Raw genomic sequence first — 20,232 nt, 5'->3', positions numbered from 1 at the left:
TTAAAAACCACAATAAAACCAAACCAAACTACTCTTTCATCTTCTTCTTTTTCTTCTTCTTCTAAACTAAAATGGAAAAACAAAACAAACAACAATGGAGACCCGACCCAGAAGCACCTCGTGACCCAATGGAATTCTTGTCACGTTCATGGTCTGCCTCTGCCATGGAAGTCTCCAAAGCTTTGTCTCCAGCTCAACTCCCTCCTCTTTCAAACAAACTCAATAATGGCTCTTCAAATGCTGCTGCTATACTTGAAGATTTTGCTGGTGAAGTTGATGACTCTATTATAACTGTTTCTGGCAACCCTTTTTCTTTTGCTTCCTCTCAAACTTCTCAAATGGTTTTGGATCGTATCATGTCTCACTCGGTATGTAGTTTTTGTGGTTCCATTTTTGCATATATAATTTGTTTTAAAGAGTCTCGTGACGAAACTCACAAACACTAAATGTATAAAAACAAAGAATTGTTAGTTCCAACGTGTGACTCAGGTTCAGTATATCAAATGTCTCTGCAACATTTTATTGTCTGAGTTGTTAGGAGACTAATTTTTTTTGTTTTGTTATGCATTTTTTTCTTTCCATTTTTTGTCACTTCGAAATTTGTATCCAAGGTTGTAAATCGATGTTGCGGTCCATCGTGATCCTTAATATTGCAGAGAATCACAATCAAAAATATTTTTTGGCCACAACGTTTACTCAACTATATTTAGCGTCTGACATGCCTCAAATTTTATCTATACAAGTTTTGTGGTATTGTGCAGCAGGAGGTATCTCCAAGAACATCAGGAAGACTATCACATAGCAGTGGACCTCTTAATGGATCTTTAACAGATAGTCCACCAGTTTCACCTTCTGAAATGGATGATTTCAAGGTACATACATCTTTCTTAATTTCATAGGTGGCTTTAATTTGACATTAAAAACCTTAACAAACAACCATGTTGGTTTGTTTGGTTTTTTGTTTTTCTCAAAACTTTTTGGGTACAAAGCACGAAACACTGATCTCACTGTACAGTGTACAGTTAGAAACCACTAGTACCAATTTCAGCTTTCTCTGTTACCAACAAACATAAATTGGATGACACCCAGAGACAGTAATAATCAGTAATCTGCTTTTGTTTTTCCTTTCTTCAATGCAAACAGCCAAACATAACTTCAATTTTAAAATGAATTGTTTTTTATTTTTTTATTTTTACTATTTTTGTTTTTTTTCCAAAGTTTTTGTTTTTAGCACTATCCATTGATTATAATTTTACTAAATTAATTAAAGCTTCATTAAAGAACATATTGAACAGTTTCCAAATTAGCTTTAATTAAAGGGATCCAAGACATGTTTCATGTCTAACACGTGTCAATGGTAGACATGTTCGACATTGTCACATATTGTTATATATATTGAATTATATTATTTTTTAAAATTATTATCGACGTTGACGTGTCAGTGGTGTCCAGATATGTGTCCATGTTTCATAAGAAGCAATGAATTCAATTTTGATAGAAACAGTTTTTAACTCGACTTTAGCTACCTTTTGGGCAAACTCTAAACTTTTAAAGCGTTTTTTTCATTAAGAATCAAATGGTTAAGAAAAAGAGTAATTAAATAATGAATTTTATTCTTAAGCCTTTAAAAGTGAAAATTTTCAATTTAGACCCTCTTTCATGTGTAATTATAGTCTCCCTTTACAAAAAATAAAACAATACAACTAATTTTACAAGATTAGTCATAGAGCTTCATTAAAATTGGTTAACAAAACCAACCAAAATTACCCTTTGATTCCTTATTTAGCCATCAAGGAAACAAAAAAAGATGTTAAGTTTCTCTTTCTTGGTTTGCAATTGCATTTATTGCTAATTGACCCTTATGGATAAACATGGTTTTTTTTAGCAATACCAATACAAAGTTTGTTATTACTTTGTTCAGAATCTCAGGACCTATAGTTGTAACAGCTAACAACAACAGTTACTTTGACAAATATGAACAAATACCTACCAATATATATCACAAAAAATGCATCTTTTTAGTTTCAAATTTGATCAAATAAGAATTAGAAAAAGAAGAGAGATACATACATAATTTATTAATGGCTCATTTTTATAATTATTCTATGCAGTATAACCGTTCAAGCAACAATCACAACAATAACAGCATTATCAGCAGCTTGAACAACCATTACAGAGTCTCTGCCACCGGCGGTGGCGGAGGCGGAGGGAAGACGGTAGGGAGGTGGCTGAAGGAGAGGAAGGAAAAGAAAAAGGAGGAAACAAGGGCTCACAATGCACAGCTCCATGCTGCGGTTTCGGTTGCTGGAGTTGCAGCTGCAGTTGCGGCTATTGCTGCCGCAACTGCTGCTTCGTCAGGTGCTCGTAAAGACGAGCAGATGGCGAAGACAGACATGGCGGTAGCGTCGGCTGCCACATTGGTGGCGGCTCAATGTGTTGAGGCTGCTGTGGCTATGGGGGCTGAGCGCGATCACATTGATTCGGTGGTTAGCTCTGCTGTGAATGTGAGGTCTTCCGGCGATATTCAAACGTTGACGGCTGCTGCTGCGACAGGTATGCGGCGACATAATTTATCTTTTTATTTGTGATTGTTTATATGAGATTAATCATAAAAATGATTTATTCAGAAGAATAGTTTAACTTAAATGTGTTAAATTATTAACTTTTTCAGTCTCATTGGAATGTTGGTTAAATTGATTATTTCATGAAAATGACTGGCTTAAATGAAAAAAGGAAAAAACATATAGTTGTTGATTAATTTATGGTGTTTGTGGTTTGAAATCGTAGCATTGCGTGGGGCTGCAACATTGAAAGCAAGGGCCCTTAAAGAAGTTTGGAGTATTGCTGCTGTAATTCCTGTGGAGAAGAATTTGGTAGGTAATGGTAATGGTGGTGGGGGCAGTGGTAGTAATGGCAGCTCCAATAGTAGCTTCAGTGGTGAACTTGCACCTGAAGAAAATTTCTTGGGCATTTGTAGTAGAGAATTGCTAGCCAGAGGTTTCGAGCTTCTCAAACGCACTCGCACAGGTACATTTTCTCGAATTAATTGATTTAGTAAAATTGGTTATATTTAAAAGTGAACTGAATGTAAAGTGGTTTAAAGTGGTTTGGACCCTAAGCACAAGGCTAAAATTCAATTATAGATGCAAAAGTTCCGAATTCTAGTTTCAAATTAGAAGCAATTCTTGATACAAAATCAATTCTACTCGAGAACATCCAAAGATGTCAAAATCAATTTTATACATGTGAAATCAGTTTTGCTTCTTTCAATGGTGGAACCAATTATTGACTTGAGTCTATGAAGCATTGACACTTAAAAATTTAAAGTATGTTTGGTGTCCGACATTTATCATTGTCGTCATATCTCATTGCATTCAATCACTTCCATTATTTCTTAAGTTATTACCTAAGTCTGAGTGTCACGTTCGGTGGTGTTTGTGCGTATAGCTTCTGAAATTTTTGTTTTTCAGTTGTGTTATGTTCCCATTATATGTCCTATGCTTCTGTATGCGGATTAAAGAAAAGGATCTTATTTAGTTTTAGTTGTTATTGTGTTTCTTTTTATGTTTAAAGGATGAAAAGTGATTTGATTTGATAATTGATTGCAGGTGAACTCCATTGGAAAATTGTGTCAGTTTATATAAACAGAACGAACCAGGTATAATATTTGAGAATTATTCCTTTTCTTTTCATTTCAATTATGTAATGTGAGTATGTGACTTTGGATCTTGACTATGACCAATTATTTGGCCATCAATTATATGAGATTTAATGATGAATAAGAATCTGGTAGTGGAAAGAAGTGACTAAAGTGAGGGCTCTTAGAACGATGTGATGATGTTAAGGGATCAACTCAGTTCAGTTTCCTAGAAATCTACCAAATTGTAGTAACTCTTTAGATCCTCTTTTTGTTTCAGGTTATGCTAAAGATGAAGAGTAGACATGTTGCTGGGACCATCACAAAAAAGAAAAAGAGTGAGTTTTCATCAACTTTTGTTTTTGTCCCCTTCTCTTATCATACTTTAACTGATTTGGAGGTGGGTCTTGTTTCATTTGGGGATTTGTGAAAGTTATTCTCTTTATTCTTTAATGTTTCAAATGGATCAAAAGGATTTTTCTTTAAATCAAAACCACCTTCACACTCATCCTTTGATCAGGGTTCGATCCATCAAGGGTTCGATCATTGGCCGATCAATATGAAAAGTATCTAATATAAGATCATTGGCCGATTAAGTTTACCCCGACTCATGCTTTTTGAAATTTTTTTCGCAGATGTTGTGATCGGCGTTATCAAAGAAATGCCGGCTTGGCCAGGACGTCACTTGCTAGAAGGTGGTGACAACCGTCGTTACTTTGGTTTGAAAACAATTACGCGTGGCGTCGTTGAGTTTGAGTGCAGAAGTCAAAGAGAATATGATGTGTGGACTCAAGGTGTTTCAAGGCTCATCTCTATTGCTGCTGAAAGGAACAACAAAAACAGAACATGTTAATTAACTATAAACATGTTATAGGAATCTTATGTTAACTATGAACATGGTATAAATCTGTTGATACATGGTGGGGTTTTGATCTATTTGTAAAAAGGGTAAATTAAAGTCTTAGTTATTATGCTAGAAGATAGTGGAAGTGGGTCTCTTTAATCTTGGGGGATTTAAATTAGTATTTTTATGTATTTTTTTTAATGGAAAGTAAAGTAATGTGAACTAAAGTGAAAAATGTTAAGCTATAAGCTGTATTTTCTTTCTTTCATTGATATGGAAAGAAAAAAAGCATCTTGGACCTGGCAGTCAAAAAGAAAAAAGTGAAAGAGTCACATTTTAGTGTAGTGTGTGTGATGTTAAAAGATAAAGATAAGTTGATTTTTTTTTGTGCTTTTGCTGCTTATCAATGTTGGTTTAAGCTTTTCTTGATTGGATTTGGATCCCAAGGAATTCTTTTGTTTTAAGGTTTATGATCTACAGAAAATCATTGTTATGGATTCTTCTACTTCTGCTTTAGGGTATGTTTGTTTAAATTTTTCTAAAAAAGGGATTTTGATGAAAAATAATTTGGTGAGTTTTTTTAGACATTTCAAAGAAAAGTAAAAGCAAAAGCAGTTTTATGTTAGTTTACTATCATGAAAATTACTTTTTTCTGGAAAATTGAATTTTAAGTTGTTCTAGTACACTCATATTACGGTGCTTTTTTCCTATTAAATTACAATGAAGAAAATAACAAAACTAAATGCGCACATGCACCAATTCCTCTTTTAACTTCGGATGAATGTTTGACAAAGTTACAACGTCATTATGATTTTATCAAACTCATCGTCAATTTAAACATACATGATTTCTTCAATGTTCTCTCTCAATGACATGATAAGAAACCATCTCTAACTATTTCTGGTTTTCATATCAACAACAAAAGTCAAAGAAGACTGATTTGGTTGTTATATGGTACCTATCAATTGCAACTAAGAGTTATCCTCTAAATTTAACACTCATCTACCCTTGCCAAAAGCCTACAACTTCTTTAAATGCTCCTTTGTAGTGATCCAAACACATGCAGTATATATACTCTACCATTATGCATCAAATTTAAAATTATGAAAACATTAATCATTATATAATTTTTTCAAACAAAAATTATGAGTAGTATCACTAACATTCTCTTTTTAAGACCAACTCTTTCAGTGGTGAAAATTACGTGGATCTCACCACTTTATGCGGGACCCATTTTCAATACGATGGAAATTGCATGATATGGGAGCCTAAACAGCAATTTCCTACATTTGTTTGTATGTTCTGCTAGGCTTCAATTTTTTGGGGCCTTTAGTTACTTTAAGCCCATCAAAACATATGCACTTCTTTTGACCAAATAAGTTTCTTGTCAAAAAATAAATAAATATTTTGACCAAAAAATAATATCACTAAAATCTCAAACCAAAATATCCAATCAAACAAGAATATATAAAAACCACACCACAGGTTTATCTTATCATCAAATTCTTCAGTTATGTGTTCTTCTGTTAGTAATGTTTTTGAAACTGGTAACTATACCACTAAGCTACTAAGGGTTGATTCTTGTTCACATGCACAAAATGGTACAATTTTTATTTACTCTTCTATTATATGATATCCTATATAATTCATGTGTGCTAAAGTTTTCTATATGTTGATCAGTTCCACCACCAAAATCTCTCTTGATTGCTACTCCTATTGAAGGTGGAGAATTCCCACTTTTACTTTTTCTACATGGATATCTTCTTTTAAACTCGTTTTATTCTCAACTTATTCAACATGTTGCTTCTCATGGATTCATTGTCATTGCACCTCAGGTTAGTTCTTATTTGACATTTTAATATGCAAGTTATATTTTATCTTGTTTGCAAGAAGCACTTCTAGGGACGTAATTTGAAAAATCACATAATTTAGTGTAATTACAAGTGTCTGTGTCGTATCGGTGTCGGACACGTGACACCGAGACATGCCTAATCCAAGGAGTGTCTGTGCTTCATAGCTTGCAACCAATTTTTTTCACAACAGTTCTATTTTGGTGAAATAATCATGTTTCCTTTCTTAGTTGTATACGGTGGCTGGACCTGATATAACTGAAGAGATTTACTCAGTAGCTGCAATAACAAATTGGCTATCTAAAGGACTTAGCAAGATTCTTCCACTAAATATAAAACCAAATTTTCACAAGTTAGCACTTGGTGGTCATAGTCGCGGCGGAAAAACATCTTTCGCAGTTGCTCTAAGAAAATTAAACATGACAACTGATCTAAAATTTTCAGCCATAATAGGAGTTGATCCGGTCGATGGAATGGATAAAGGAAAGCAAACATCACCACCAATTCTCACCTATGTTCCTCATTCATTTGACTATGATATGGCAACATTGGTTATTGGTTCTGGTTTAGGTGATGTGAAAAAGAACCCTTTGTTTCCTCCTTGTGCACCTAAAGGTGTCAATCATGAGGATTTTTTTAGTGAATGTGAGAAACCTTCTTGGTATTTTGTGGCTAAGGATTATGGTCATGTTGATATGTTGGATGATGATACTAAAGGAGTTAGAGGGAAAGTTAGTTATTGTTTATGTAAGAATGGTGAATCAAGGAAACCTATGAGGATGTTTGTTGGAGGAGTTATGGTTGCATTCTTGAAAGCTTATTTGCATGGTGATAATGTGGACTTATTGGCTATAAGAGACAAAAATTTGAGTGTACCCATTGAGATGAAATTTGATTATTTTGTATGAAAATAAGAGAAGATGATGTAAATCAACTAATGAGGCAATAACCATCTCTACACATTTTACATGTATATAAGAACTTTATGTTTCAAGATGTGAATGGTGTTATTTTACTTTCATTTTAGTTAATTTCAAATTAAAAATATAGAAATATTTTTTAACTTTTTTTATATTTAAAGAGTTTTTGCAAGATATAAATGGTGTCATTTTTACTTTCATGATGTTTGAGTAAGAGAGGATCATCATGGTAAATGTGAAGACTCAAATACACTTATAGATAGATTTTTAATACAATGTAAGACTTTCTATTAAATACTTTTAAGTTCAAAACTAATAAAACATTTTTATTAAATACTTTTAGTTTTCCAAAGAGATCTTAAAGAGTTTAAAACAATTTTTTTTTTACTCTACAAATAAATCTTCAAAATATTTTTCGTTTCAAACATCTTTTTCAAGACCGCTGAAAACTAAGTTAAAATGATTGTTGGCAAACATCGTCAAAGATTCTTTAAGTTTATCTTAACACGCTAAATCTATCCTAACTTTGAAATTTCTAACTGGTCCTAAATATTTTAAGATTATCTTATCACACAAAAAACACTACTAACTTGTTAATACCAGTTTTACAATGCATAAGAGAAGAGGGAGCTAGGATGAGAGAGAGAAAGAGAGGTGTGGGAGACTTTAGAGTGTTTTTGCAAATCAATTCTATAAATGAGAAAATGAGAAAATGAGTGAATGCAAGTATATATAGGGTAATGAGATAGGAGTAAGTTAGGCTAAAAATATAACTAAAAAAAAATGTGTTTGAATCAAATCAAGAAAAGCTTGAATCGATTCAATAGTGCAAAATAAAGATGTTGGGTTGACATGAAGATTGACATAATAGACAACAAAAAAAAAAAGAATCGATTTTAGGCAATTCTAGATGAAGAATGAATTGAATCAAGAAAAAATTGAATCGATTCAGTGTTTCCTGAAGTGATACTATTCAAAAAGTTTTGATATGATTCAATAAACAAGAAATAGACATCCGAAGGTCACAATGAGTCGATTCAAATTTTGCAAGGCAGACATTTGAATCGAATCAAAAAGCTTTGCATGAACACCCGAGACCACAAAATATTTTGATTAAAAAGTGCAAGGCAAACATTTTAATTGAATCAAAGTCTTACAAAAGGATTTTTTATTTTTTTTTATTAAATTGGGATAACAAGGTACACCTAACTTTATACTAATGCAAAGGTTCATACAGTGGCGGAGTCAGAAATAAATCAATGAGAGGGCCATTTGCTTAATGTATATGTATTTGTTTTGAACATATTCGGACTTGTCAGTTGTAGGCATAGTTGTTTAAATCATTGGATTTTGGTTATTTGACCATGGTTCAACACTTGCATTGTGCGCAACCTCCTTTAAAATATGTATCCTTGCCTATTGCTCCTTAAGGTTAGAGGCACTATAAACATGAAGCATGGGTTGAGTGCCTCATTGTCAAATTATACTAAGGTTTGACTAAATCTTATGTTTTCAAGACCAACATCCTATATAGTGGACGAGAGAAAAAAAATCAGCTAACCCTTATTTGATCGAACTAGTATTCGCCTAACTTTTCATCAGGTAGTGTGAAACTCACATATTCCTAAATCACCTATCTACGGATTCAGCTAACATGATAGTTATTTTTAATTACAAACAAATTTAATCATCATCATCATATTATTATTATTATAATATTATATTATATTATATTAATACACATAAATTATTCTTAAGATAACTACAATATTATTTTGATTTGTCAATTTCAACCTCCAATCAAACTTTATTACTACATTTTTTTTTTTACAAAAACGAAAACTCTCTTCATTGTTTTTCGTTTTGTTCTTCCGTGAGAATCCACTTTTCTTTAACTTTAGGTGTACGTTTAGACTAAAGGTAAATTTGATCGAATATGGATAAGTTTTGCAATTTTAACAAATTTTTTGAAGTTGAACAAAATTTTCCAGAAAAAAAAAAAAAGAAAACCTCAAATAAAACCACAACGTCCTTAATAAGATGGTAAGAAATCACCTCTAACTATATATGCTTTTCAATTCAACAACAACAAATGCAAAAAGAAGACATATTTGGTTGCTATATGGTACTCTATCTGATCCTAAATATAAAAAATTATTCTTTTTCATGTTCATTAAATAATTGATGTATCTGATCTATAAATCCATGAGTTATTTCCCTAATAAAAAGATACACAAATTATTCAATGAACATAGAAAAAATATATTTTATTATATTTAGAACCGGATGGAGTACCTATCAATTACAACAAGAGTTATCCTCCATATTTAAAACCCATCTACCCCTGACAAAAGCCTACACACATCTTTAAATATGATTTTGTAGTGATCACGACACATGCAAAATATATCAATTTTCATTTTTCGTTTTTTTTTTTTTTTTTTAAACTTTGTTCCTTCTAGTTTTTCTATTACCAAATTTAATCCCTTTATTTTAACAAAAGTTCTCGTGATATGTTCCAAGCATTTTTTTGATGACATGTCATTGTTAAGACTTTCAAATATCATTAATTTAATAATTTAACTAGTTATTCATTATTAATTTATCCGTAAAGTCAAATTAAAGATTAAAATATGAAGTTAAAGATTAAATATTGAACTCATTAAGCGAATAATATTTTAAAATTTCAATAGTGACATAACATAAACAAAGTCGCTATAAATATGTCACTAAACTTATGTTAAAAAGAAGAAACTAAAATTTCTAAGAAGAAACTAAAATTTGTAAGTGTAATTTAGAGAAATCAATGTTTGAAATAAATTTTTAAAAGAAGTAGAAATAAAAGTTAATATATTTAGAACGATTAAAAATATATTTAACTCTAAAAAATAATAATCATTATATAATTTCTTAGGCAACATACTTTTAGCATTTGTCATCACATATAAAATACTAGAAATATGTTTGTGCATCCATTACAAATTAAGGGGATACTTTGATATAAACATATAAAACTTATAATTTTATTTTACTTTTCTTTCTTGACTTTCCGATTCTCAAGAGTTCTAGTAATCTAGAATACAATAATAACAAAGTTATATTTGATCAAAAATTATTTTAGCTAAAATTTAAATTCATACTGTTTTGATCGATTCTTCCTTATCTGAAATTTATTAACCATTAAATTCAAGCGTTTGAAATTTCTTATGGAAATAATTTATGTTATAAAATATTCTAGCTAAATATTATACTATCCAATCCAGCGTAGCTTGTAGAGAGAACTTGAAACCATAATGTGCATATTTTTACTTTATTTCATTTAATTTTAAAGGTTATGTTAACGGATGTCCTCAGACACTTGTTAAGAATATCAAATTAGTAAGTTTGCATTGAATTCAATAATTTTTTAACTTTTAAAAAATCAACTTTATTACTTTTCACCATTTCTCAATACAATATTTTAATTCTTGTGCTCTTAATCGATGTCCTAAGAACACTCTTTAACATTTCCATAATTTTCATTGTGTGAGTTTCAAATACTGATTGTCATTTTATCTACAAACAAAACAAAATATTAATGTCAAACCCAACAACTTGCTTTTATAACAATTCAATTCATGTTGTTGTATTTATTTTCAGGCTCAAATCTCTAACATTCTCGGTTCCCAATTTACACATGTAAAAATTAGGTCCTAATATTAATGAAATTGGGTGACATCTGTATATTCTACTTAGGCATTCATTCATGGCCTCCAAAATCTTCTTACAATAGGTGCTCTTTTTTTTTTTTTTTTTTTTAAATTATCTATCTTTTTTATAATAACAATATAACATTTATTATATTTTTCTACTAACTATATTTAATAAAAGTTTTTTTAGTAAATAATACATATTTTACCATTAAAATCAACACTATTAATCATTTCCTTAATAACCATATAAAACTCAAATGTGACACATATAGTGAGACGGAAATAGTGCTATAAACCAACATAAAAATGTATAAACTCCGATCATTATTATAAACAATTTTATTTTTAGATTTATGGAATAACTGATATATTTGATCTATAATATAGATTAGATACATCATTTATTCGATAAATCTGATTATTTTTTTATAATAGTGAACATAGAATGTATTTAATATCACTAACATATTGACCAAAACAAATTAATCACCAAGATCACTTTACATTCTATTCAAAAAGTAATAAAAAAAAACAAAATATACAATTAAACAAGAATATATAAATGCCACACCAGATCATCATATATTATTCAGCCACAAGCAACACTAAGCTCAACCATCAAGTATGTCTTCTTTTGTTACTAATGTCTTTGAGACCGGAAAATACACCACACAACTACAAATGGTTGGCTCTGGTTCATATACACAATATGGTACTACTTTAATTAACTTTTCTATTAATTAACTATAATTGTTTTTGGATATTTTTCTCTCATATAGTTCATGTATACTACTAATTTTTTTATATGTTGATCAGTTCCACCACCAAGATCTCTTTTGATTGCCACACCTATTGAAGGTGGAGAATTTCCACTTCTACTTTTCCTACATGCATATCTTCTCTACAACTCATTTTATTCTCAGCTTATCCAACATGTGGCTTCTCATGGCTTCATTGTCATTGCTCCTCAGGTAATTAATCCCCACCTGACATTTTAATATGTAAGTATCATCTTGTTTACAAGAAGCACTTCTAGAATAATTCATCTTTATAAAGACCATCTGGCAAGGATGTGAATCAATGACATATAATCATTAAAAGACTTGTTAGGAGCATACTAATATTATGAGGATTAAAAGCAAATCACCATCATATATGAAAATGAAAATAGATCAAAGTATATCACCACTCAAATGTTAGCATATAAATTGTAATACTCCATCTTTGCTATTTTAAATGACCTATTTTAAAAATGTGCATTATTCACGTAACATGTTTTGATCATATTTTTCTACTAATATATAAAGATAAATTGTAGTAACTAAGACGTTATAAATGTTAGATTATATATTTATAAAAATGTATTTTCTTGTTGACATGTTTCATGGTTTATAGTTTCATGCAATGTTAATACAAATAGTATTTGAATAATGCTTATAAAATACTAATACTTGCAACCACATTTTTTCAAACAATTATATTTTGGTTTAACTTTTGTTTTTCTCAGTTGTATATAGTGACTGGACCAGATATATACGATGATATTTACTCAGTAGCTGCAATAACAAGTTGGCTATCTGAAGGACTAAACAAGTTTCTTCCACCAAACATAACACCAAATTTTAACAAGTTAGCACTTGGAGGCCATAGTCGCGGCGGAAAAACATCATTTGCTATTGCTCTAAGAAAATTAAACATCACAATTGATCTAAAATTTTCAGCCATACTTGGAATTGATCCAGTAGATGGATTAGGTGAAGGAATACAAACATCACCACCAATTCTCACCTATGTTCCTCATTCATTTGATTTTGATATGCCAACATTGGTTATTGGTTCTAGTTTAGGTGATGTGAGAAAGAACCTTTTGTTTCCTCCTTGTGCACCTAAAGGCATCAATCATGAGGATTTTTTTAGTGAATGTGAGAAACCTTCTTGGTATTTTTTGGCTAAGGATTATGGTCATTTTGACATGTTGGATGATTATACCCCAGGTTTTAGAGGGAAACTTACTTATTGTTTATGTAAGAATGGTGAATCAAGGAAACCTATGAGAACGTTTGTTGGAGGAGTTATGGTTGCATTCTTGAAAGCTTACTTATATGGTGATAATGTGGATTTGTTGGCCATAAGAGAAGGGAAAGTGAGAGTACCAATTGCTATCAAATCTGATGATTTTATATGAAAACTAGAGGAGATGGGTTTGAGACTTGTAGTGTTTATGTAATTTGGGTTAACATTTACTATTTATTTTCTATCTATATATTGTTGTTCTATAGTTGTCTCTCTTTGTAAAACTTGTTGTGAATGTACTTATATAAATAAATGATTGTTATGCTATTTTGTTTTTAACTTATGCGTTGTTTTGACACATAATCAATCAAACAAATTATTTTACGCATTTTAGTCTTATCTTTATGTCTTTATCCTTATTTATCTTAGTTTAGTAGCTCAAACACCGTAAAAATAATACCCTTACACTCTTTAGAGTAGTTAAAGAACCCACAACTGTGAAACAAAATGTCTTCCTCAATATAATCACATGAAGCAAGGGAATAATTTTTGAAATCTATTAGTTAATACATCGGCTAACTTTAAAGTTAAACAACACACTATTATTAGTTTTGGTTTTTTTAATTTATAATTTACCAAAATATATTAAGAGTTTTAAACTCTTTAAGTAGATGAAAATGGGTTCTATTATTGTCTTTGGCGTATGAAGAAAATCTTATTTGAGGAAAAAACTCATTTTGTTAATGGAAACTTTATACCAATAACAACCTATATATATATATATATATTTTTATACTATTTCATAGATTATATTGTATTTAATTTTTTTACAAAGTATTTAACTTGTTTATAATGGTACTAATGAAAGTTCTCATGGGAGTGAAAATACTTTATGATCACTGATAAAATGTGTAGGGGTAAACTAAACCGAGATAATTTGGTTAATTACTTTCTATCATTAAACCTACAACTTATACGATTAATTTGATTATATGACGTACACTTTTTTATTGTATATCATATTGTTAGAATAAAATTGGATTTGTATAATGCCTCTAAAGTTTTGATGATAAAAAAGTAATGAAGAACAATTGAATATGTTAATATACAATTTAGTTCCTATGAAATAAGAGGTTTGACTCTCTTTTTTAAAATAAGCCCGTAAAATAAAAACGCAATTTTTTTTGTGTATATTTAAGCTTCATTAAAAAATCAAAATCAGAAGAACTTCTAAACATGAAACGGAATAAAAAAAATAAGTGAAAGAGAGGTGAAATTTACCTAACGGCGTCGTTTGGATTTGTCACTCTTCTGTTGTGGAAAAGGGAAAATGAATGATTTATGCAAAAAAGAATTATTGTTGTGATTCTTTTTAATGAAATAGCTTTATAAATTGAGTGATTAAGTGATTATACAAATTGTAGGTGGTTTGATAGCATTATATTTATGTCTAGAAAGGAGAACTAGAGTCTAGAAAAAACTCAAACGTGTATCGAAGAAAGAAAAAGAAGTAACATATTTCCTAAAAAAAAAAAGTAACATATATTTTTTTTATTTAAATTGGGTCTCGATATTAGACTTCATTTTTTTTGTTGAGGTCCATAGCTTTTGGATGCATGACTTGGTTGAGTTGCTTGTGCAACCCCAAGGCTGAACTTGCTAATATATGCTTAAGTGTGCATGACCATAAATTAAAATTTATCAAAGTCTGAACATATACAAGAGCATCAGAAGCACAAGAGAAGCTAAATAATTTATAGAAGATCTGAAGAAAGGTCAATCAGAAGTCAACAAATGATCAGAAGTGAAGAAGTCATCCAGAAGGTACTGAAGACCATAATATGAATCATCAGACTCTAAGTCACCCAGACCCCGAGTCATCCAGACTCTGAGGGTCACTTTCAGCCTCTGACCAAGTACATTATGTCTTATTCTGAATCTAAGTCAAATTCAAGGACAAAACGAATGAAACAGATAATTCTATTTGCAGCAATGGACTTGGTATGTCTTTTCAAAAGACATCAACCGAACATTCCAACATCTTGATTTGATAGCTTCTCAAAGACTCTTAATGCACTGACACTTCTCCAATGTCTCTCAAATCTTTGCCTATATAAGGAGCTGAAGACTTGAAGAACACAATAAGACTTTGCTATTTTAACTAGTGCTCTTATTCTGTCAAAATTTATAGCGCGTAAACACTTAAGAATTTTTTTTTTCTAAGTTTATATCTTATAACTTCTAAGTCTTACCATATTTTGTATTTGTTTACACCTATGATTGTATATCAAGTGTAAAACTAAACAATTTTTTATTTGATTTAGTTAGATTGTAGAATTCTCTTTCAGTTGTGATCGAACACTTCAAAGTATATTGCTTGTGTGCTTGAGCATTAAAAGTCTCTTGTTTTTAGTGATAATAGTGAAAATTCCTTGAAAGTGCAAGGGGATTGAACTACTTATGATTTGTAGGAGGAACCAGTATAATTGCATTGCATTGTGTCTGCTCTCTCTTTATCTTTGTGTTTAACCCGCTGCATAACCAAACCTTAACTCAAATTCTGAATAGGACCCTATGACTCAGACTCTGATCAATAAACACTTAAAAAAAGTTTAAAAATCCCAACCTCATTTAACCCTTTTTGTATTTTTCTCACTTTCACATATGAAATTTTACTCCAAAAGGATCCGAATGACATGATTACTACACCCTTCGGTTATTAATATAAGCAAAAATTGACTTTTTAAATACATTCAATTAATAATGTATGTGGTCTTTATTATATGTCACATATATCATTAATTGAATGTATCTACAAAATAGATTTTTGTTTATATTAGTGACCGGAGAGTGTACAAATTAAATCCTTTTGTGTTTATCTAAACAGAGGTAGATAAACAAGTAATTCGGATTTTACTACAAATTAAAATCCCTATCAATTAGGAGTCGTGAGTCAATAATATCTAATTACTATACACTCACGATCTTTGTTTTCCTTTTCTTGAAATTTGTCTGAAATGGAAGGATATAGAGATTAGTGCTTCATCCTAGCCACCTCATACAATAATCCATATTTAATCCTTATCATCATCATTACATAATTATTAATATCTTTTGACCGAAATTACCTTAATTTGTCAGTTTCAACCTCTAATCAATCTTAATTACTGTTTTTAAAAAAATTACAAAAACAAAACACTCTCTTTATTCATTGCATTCAGTTTGAGAATCTCAATTTGAAAGAAACAGCAAAAATGTTGGCAGTTTTCTCAAAATCTGTTGCCAAAAGTCCAGAGGGTTTACAGAGTCCAGAATCAAACTCAGTTTCATCACTCAAAGATGCTTTTTTAGCTCAACATTTTGAGTCTCTTAACCCTTCTTCTGTTACCCTTAATCTTGCTTCTTCTGCTCTCTTAGCTTATTCTCTTCACAAAAACAACCCTTTACTCCCAAGGTATCAATCAATTTCTCATCTTTTTTTTTCTTCTTATTTATGTCAAACTGATCATTTTTTTTTATTTTGTGATTTTTTGATTTTTTTTTTATCTGGGTATGTTTGAAAAGATCAAAGTTGGAACCTTTTGTTTTGGATATTGAATAAGGGTTTTTGCTACCCTTTTGATCCCTTGAACATTTGGTGAATGGTGATTACTGAATTGTTGTCTTTTTACTATTTAGATGTAGTTTGATGATCATAGTTGGAATGTTGGTTTTTGGTTTTATGATTTATTTATTGTTTGGTAGCAATTTGATTTTTAGAAATGAAAGTTTATGTTTTGATTATTGGGTTTAATTTTGATTTTGGAAGATTTAGAGATTAATGAGTTAGATCAAAATATGGTTTATGATAGAAAATGACGTTATTTGATGCATGTAGCCGACCCCACTTAGTAGATAAGGCTTGGTTGTTGTATTGCTTATGTTTTGGAATTCATACTTGTAGAGGATAAGTTGTGTGTTTTGTGTTGTATATAAAGGTTTGTGATTTTGAGTAGTTTATAATTATATGGTTTGGCATCTTATTGTTGAATTTATATGGCATGTTGAGTGGAAAATTTTATGGACTATAGTTGGTACCTTTTTCAGATTATCATTTTATCTATCTCAATCATCTTATCTGAATCTATGAAGCACTCACATAGACACGGTCATTAGACACGACTCTGACTCTAACATGTTCACACGATAATAATTTAGAGAAATGGAAGTGACTGAAAGTAGCCGTATGTGTCCGTGTCTGACACCAACACATGTTAGACACGAGAAGCAACTTTAATGTGAAGTGTCAGTGCTACATAGTTCTGAATCTTATTAGAACTTTACTTGTCAAAACTTCTGGTATCGACAAATTTTGTCATTCATTAGCTTATTGATAGTTTTTCAGAACAGGCACAATCTAAAATGTTTGATTAAGATATGCAACTTGCGCTCTTACTATTAATAAAGCTTTGTCATTTTCTTTGTTCTTTGTTTGGGATATATGCACATGATTGGATATGTTATGTTTTTCAGTTCTGTCTTGATTTGTCTTGTTTTTATTAATGATCTTAATCTAAGGCAGAAGAAATATCTAACATAGATGTATATTAAACCTTATACGTTCTCCTTTAAGATTGACTTATTTGAGTTTATCTACATGTATAGTTGCCTGCTTGAGAGAGGTTATGGAAACAACTTATGACATGTTCATAAGTTACTTTCAGCTTATTTCCGTAAACTCTCGAGGATAGCCTATGAAAACAACTTCTGGCTGATTTGAAAACAGTTTGACTTAATTTTATTTTTTGTTATAGAAATAGCTTTTACATAAACACATAGATGATAATCGCTAGTGCTATAAGTGCCTCACTAAGCTGTTTATCTAAACAGGGCCAAAAGATGATTAATTTAACTTATTTTTCTTTTCCAATGTTCGCAGGCTGTTTGCGGTTGTGGATGACATCTTCTGCTTGTTTCAAGGCCACATTGATAATGTTGCTAATCTTAAACAACAATATGGATTGAACAAAACAGCTAATGAGGTGACCATTATCATAGAGGCTTACAGGACTCTGAGAGATCGTGGTCCCTATCCTGCTGATCAAGTTGTGAGAGATTTCCAAGGCAAATTTGCATTTATCCTGTTTGATAGCAGTTCGCAAACCGCGTTTGTTGCTTCTGTAAGTAATCCTAGGCTCTATCTTTGTCTTCCATGTCATATTTTCCGATAATTTTCCGCTCTTACCTTGCATACTGTCATGGTTCTTTTCAGGATGTCGACGGAAGTGTTCCCTTCTTCTGGGGAATTGATGCTGATGAAAATCTAGTTCTTTCAGACGACACCGAGATTGTTAGTAAGAGCTGTGGCAAATCTTATGCACCATTCCCAAAAGGTAGTAGCATGATTTAATTACCTCCTCAACATAAAAAAATGATTCAATGTGTTCAACTAGATGAATTCTTAATCCTCTTGTTGAACATCTTTTGAGACCTGATTTTTGATAGCTATTATCTGAGGGTTTATAAGTTTTTGATAGAACACTATGGTGTCGTTTGATTCATGTAGCCAACCCCACATAGTGGGATAAGGCTTGGTTGTTGTTAGTGTTGTATCTGAGGGTATTTAAGTATGTTATAAGTTACTAGAATGATGTATGTAAGCTTAGGGATAACAAGTTTGATGGCTTAGAAATGGTAAATATGGAATCATTGACACCATCTATATGTGAGAAGTGCAACAAGTCAAACCTTCTACTTTACACAATGTTTTAAAAACTGAACCGAATTGAGAATCGGCCAATTTTTCGGTTGGTTTGATCTCTGTTGTACCACAATCTGGTTGAGCTGCGGTTGGTTCCCGTATTTTTTTACTTGTCTACTTTTCATCAGTTCAATCGTCGGTTGAACCGAATGAACCATTACCTGAAAACCTCACTGCTTTGATATCCAGTTTTTAAAACATTAAGTTTACCAACTAACGTTATAAATTACAATTGAATTTCTAGTGTTAACTGTGAAATCATACATCTGATTTCAAGTTCGTCATGTATGTATATCGATTGTCGATGATCAATGTTCCTTCCATATTGCACATGTCTTTATGAATTATTTCATTCAAAACGACTTGATAAAAGAAGTAACATCATATATGTTTGTAACATGTTTAGGATGCTTTTTTACAACATCTGGAGGTTTGAGGAGTTTCGAGCATCCACTTCACGAGTTGAAGCCGGTACCAAGAATTGATAGCTCTGGTGAGGTGTGTGGTTCAACATTCAAAGTGGATGCTGATACTAAGAAGGAAGCAACTGGCATGCCAAGAGTTGGTAGTGCTGCTAATTGGTCTTCTAATTACTGATTTTGTAAACTCTATTTTGTTTGAACTACTACAACATCATTTGTTCCTGTTATAATCTGGTGAGGCTAACAATCACATTGAGATGATACTTTCTTGGCACATATGATGTAATAATATCGACTTTCGCTCTTGGATCGGATACCGAGTTTTAAACAAAAATATCGATTTTCAGTGTTTTTTTTTCCTTTCTTTCTGAAATGTTGACGAGTTTATGTATTTATTTGATCTTATTTACTTTGAGTTTGTTTAACTCCTACATAAACTGTTATTGTGATGGATACTTGGTGTATGTTTTCTGCAGGGGAAAATATTGATTTTGAATTAATTGATTCAATAAAATTGATTCTTAAATTGGATACTTAAATTGTGTCAAACAATGGTTAGGGATTTAGATCCTCTAGATGGCAAGGTGCTGGTTGTGATGGTCAAGAGTAAAGTCAGTGGTAACTGAGCTCACAAGAAAATGCAAAACAAAATCAAAGGTTATCATGCACCTTAGAGGATCCTAAAATAAATGATAACAAGAGTTAAAATATTTGAGATGTTTCGTGAAGGAAATTAGTTACTGTCAAGCGGTGGTGGAAACTTCGTACCAATATTATGGTAAACCCAAAAAAATTGTTGAGATGTTTAAATTGAAGAATACCGGCTAGTTTACTACAACATTTTAATCTCATTAATAAATCAAATAATTGGACTCAAATGATTAATGGACTCTACCAATGACAAATTATTCAGGAGAATTCGAATTTATTTTTTGGATGAAACAATTTTTAACCAGACTTTATTTACCTTTGTCGAACTTCGGATTACCAATGCCCTTTCCTTGAGAATCGGATAATTAAAAACAATAATACAAATAAAATTACTAAAAGAAAGGAATTTGCATGCTGTTAAAGCTCATACCATTTGTAACGTTTTAGGTTTTTGTGCTTGCAT

General features: G+C 31.1%; 4 protein-coding genes across 6 annotated transcripts; all 4 read left to right on the top strand.

Moving 5' to 3' along the window:
• LOC25482955 (VAN3-binding protein) lies at nucleotides 1-4,974 on the top strand. Of its 3 annotated transcripts, none has more exons than XM_013611569.3 (7): nucleotides 1-368; nucleotides 744-872; nucleotides 2,112-2,553; nucleotides 2,788-3,027; nucleotides 3,609-3,658; nucleotides 3,918-3,975; nucleotides 4,273-4,974. In XM_013611569.3, the coding sequence occupies exons 1-7, from the start codon at nucleotides 72-74 to the stop codon at nucleotides 4,488-4,490; spliced, it is 1,434 nt and encodes a 477-aa protein (XP_013467023.1). In that variant the 5' UTR covers nucleotides 1-71; the 3' UTR covers nucleotides 4,491-4,974. The 3 variants fall into 3 exon arrangements, with proteins under 3 accessions (XP_013467023.1, XP_013467024.1, XP_013467026.1); XM_013611570.3 differs by having other exon boundaries at nucleotides 3-368; nucleotides 765-872; XM_013611572.3 differs by having other exon boundaries at nucleotides 9-368; nucleotides 762-872.
• Nucleotides 4,975-5,960: 986 nt separating this feature from the next.
• LOC25482954 (chlorophyllase-2) lies at nucleotides 5,961-7,304 on the top strand. The gene is made up of 3 exons (XM_013611568.3): nucleotides 5,961-6,082; nucleotides 6,162-6,316; nucleotides 6,562-7,304. The coding sequence occupies exons 1-3, from the start codon at nucleotides 5,995-5,997 to the stop codon at nucleotides 7,237-7,239; spliced, it is 921 nt and encodes a 306-aa protein (XP_013467022.1). The 5' UTR covers nucleotides 5,961-5,994; the 3' UTR covers nucleotides 7,240-7,304.
• Nucleotides 7,305-11,539: 4,235 nt separating this feature from the next.
• LOC25482953 (chlorophyllase-2) lies at nucleotides 11,540-13,275 on the top strand. The gene is made up of 3 exons (XM_013611567.3): nucleotides 11,540-11,655; nucleotides 11,760-11,914; nucleotides 12,451-13,275. The coding sequence occupies exons 1-3, from the start codon at nucleotides 11,568-11,570 to the stop codon at nucleotides 13,126-13,128; spliced, it is 921 nt and encodes a 306-aa protein (XP_013467021.1). The 5' UTR covers nucleotides 11,540-11,567; the 3' UTR covers nucleotides 13,129-13,275.
• Nucleotides 13,276-15,991: 2,716 nt separating this feature from the next.
• LOC25482952 (stem-specific protein TSJT1) lies at nucleotides 15,992-19,491 on the top strand. The gene is made up of 4 exons (XM_013611566.3): nucleotides 15,992-16,410; nucleotides 17,875-18,115; nucleotides 18,208-18,328; nucleotides 19,103-19,491. The coding sequence occupies exons 1-4, from the start codon at nucleotides 16,211-16,213 to the stop codon at nucleotides 19,291-19,293; spliced, it is 753 nt and encodes a 250-aa protein (XP_013467020.1). The 5' UTR covers nucleotides 15,992-16,210; the 3' UTR covers nucleotides 19,294-19,491.
• The last annotated feature ends 741 nt before the right edge of the window (nucleotides 19,492-20,232 follow it).

Source organism: Medicago truncatula, chromosome 1 (assembly GCF_003473485.1).
Source record: "Medicago truncatula cultivar Jemalong A17 chromosome 1, MtrunA17r5.0-ANR, whole genome shotgun sequence".
Classification (NCBI taxonomy): Eukaryota; Viridiplantae; Streptophyta; class Magnoliopsida; order Fabales; family Fabaceae; genus Medicago; species Medicago truncatula.
Note: the sequence above shows the minus strand (reverse complement) of the source record. Positions and strands in the feature narration are given on the sequence as shown.

Coding starts and splice junctions, on each gene's coding strand:
- LOC25482953 (XM_013611567.3), top strand. CDS start 11,568: ATGTCTTCTTTTGTTACTAATGTCTTTGAGACCGGAAAATACACCACA. Junction 11,656..11,759: donor TGGTTCATATACACAATATG/GTACTACTTTAA, acceptor TATGTTGATCAG/TTCCACCACCAAGATCTCTT. Junction 11,915..12,450: donor TCATTGTCATTGCTCCTCAG/GTAATTAATCCC, acceptor TGTTTTTCTCAG/TTGTATATAGTGACTGGACC.
- LOC25482955 (XM_013611569.3), top strand. CDS start 72: ATGGAAAAACAAAACAAACAACAATGGAGACCCGACCCAGAAGCACCT. Junction 369..743: donor ATCGTATCATGTCTCACTCG/GTATGTAGTTTT, acceptor TATCTATACAAG/TTTTGTGGTATTGTGCAGCA. Junction 3,976..4,272: donor CATCACAAAAAAGAAAAAGA/GTGAGTTTTCAT, acceptor TTTTTTTCGCAG/ATGTTGTGATCGGCGTTATC.
- LOC25482952 (XM_013611566.3), top strand. CDS start 16,211: ATGTTGGCAGTTTTCTCAAAATCTGTTGCCAAAAGTCCAGAGGGTTTA. Junction 16,411..17,874: donor AACAACCCTTTACTCCCAAG/GTATCAATCAAT, acceptor CAATGTTCGCAG/GCTGTTTGCGGTTGTGGATG. Junction 18,329..19,102: donor TTATGCACCATTCCCAAAAG/GTAGTAGCATGA, acceptor TAACATGTTTAG/GATGCTTTTTTACAACATCT.
- LOC25482954 (XM_013611568.3), top strand. CDS start 5,995: ATGTGTTCTTCTGTTAGTAATGTTTTTGAAACTGGTAACTATACCACT. Junction 6,083..6,161: donor TTGTTCACATGCACAAAATG/GTACAATTTTTA, acceptor TATGTTGATCAG/TTCCACCACCAAAATCTCTC. Junction 6,317..6,561: donor TCATTGTCATTGCACCTCAG/GTTAGTTCTTAT, acceptor TTCCTTTCTTAG/TTGTATACGGTGGCTGGACC.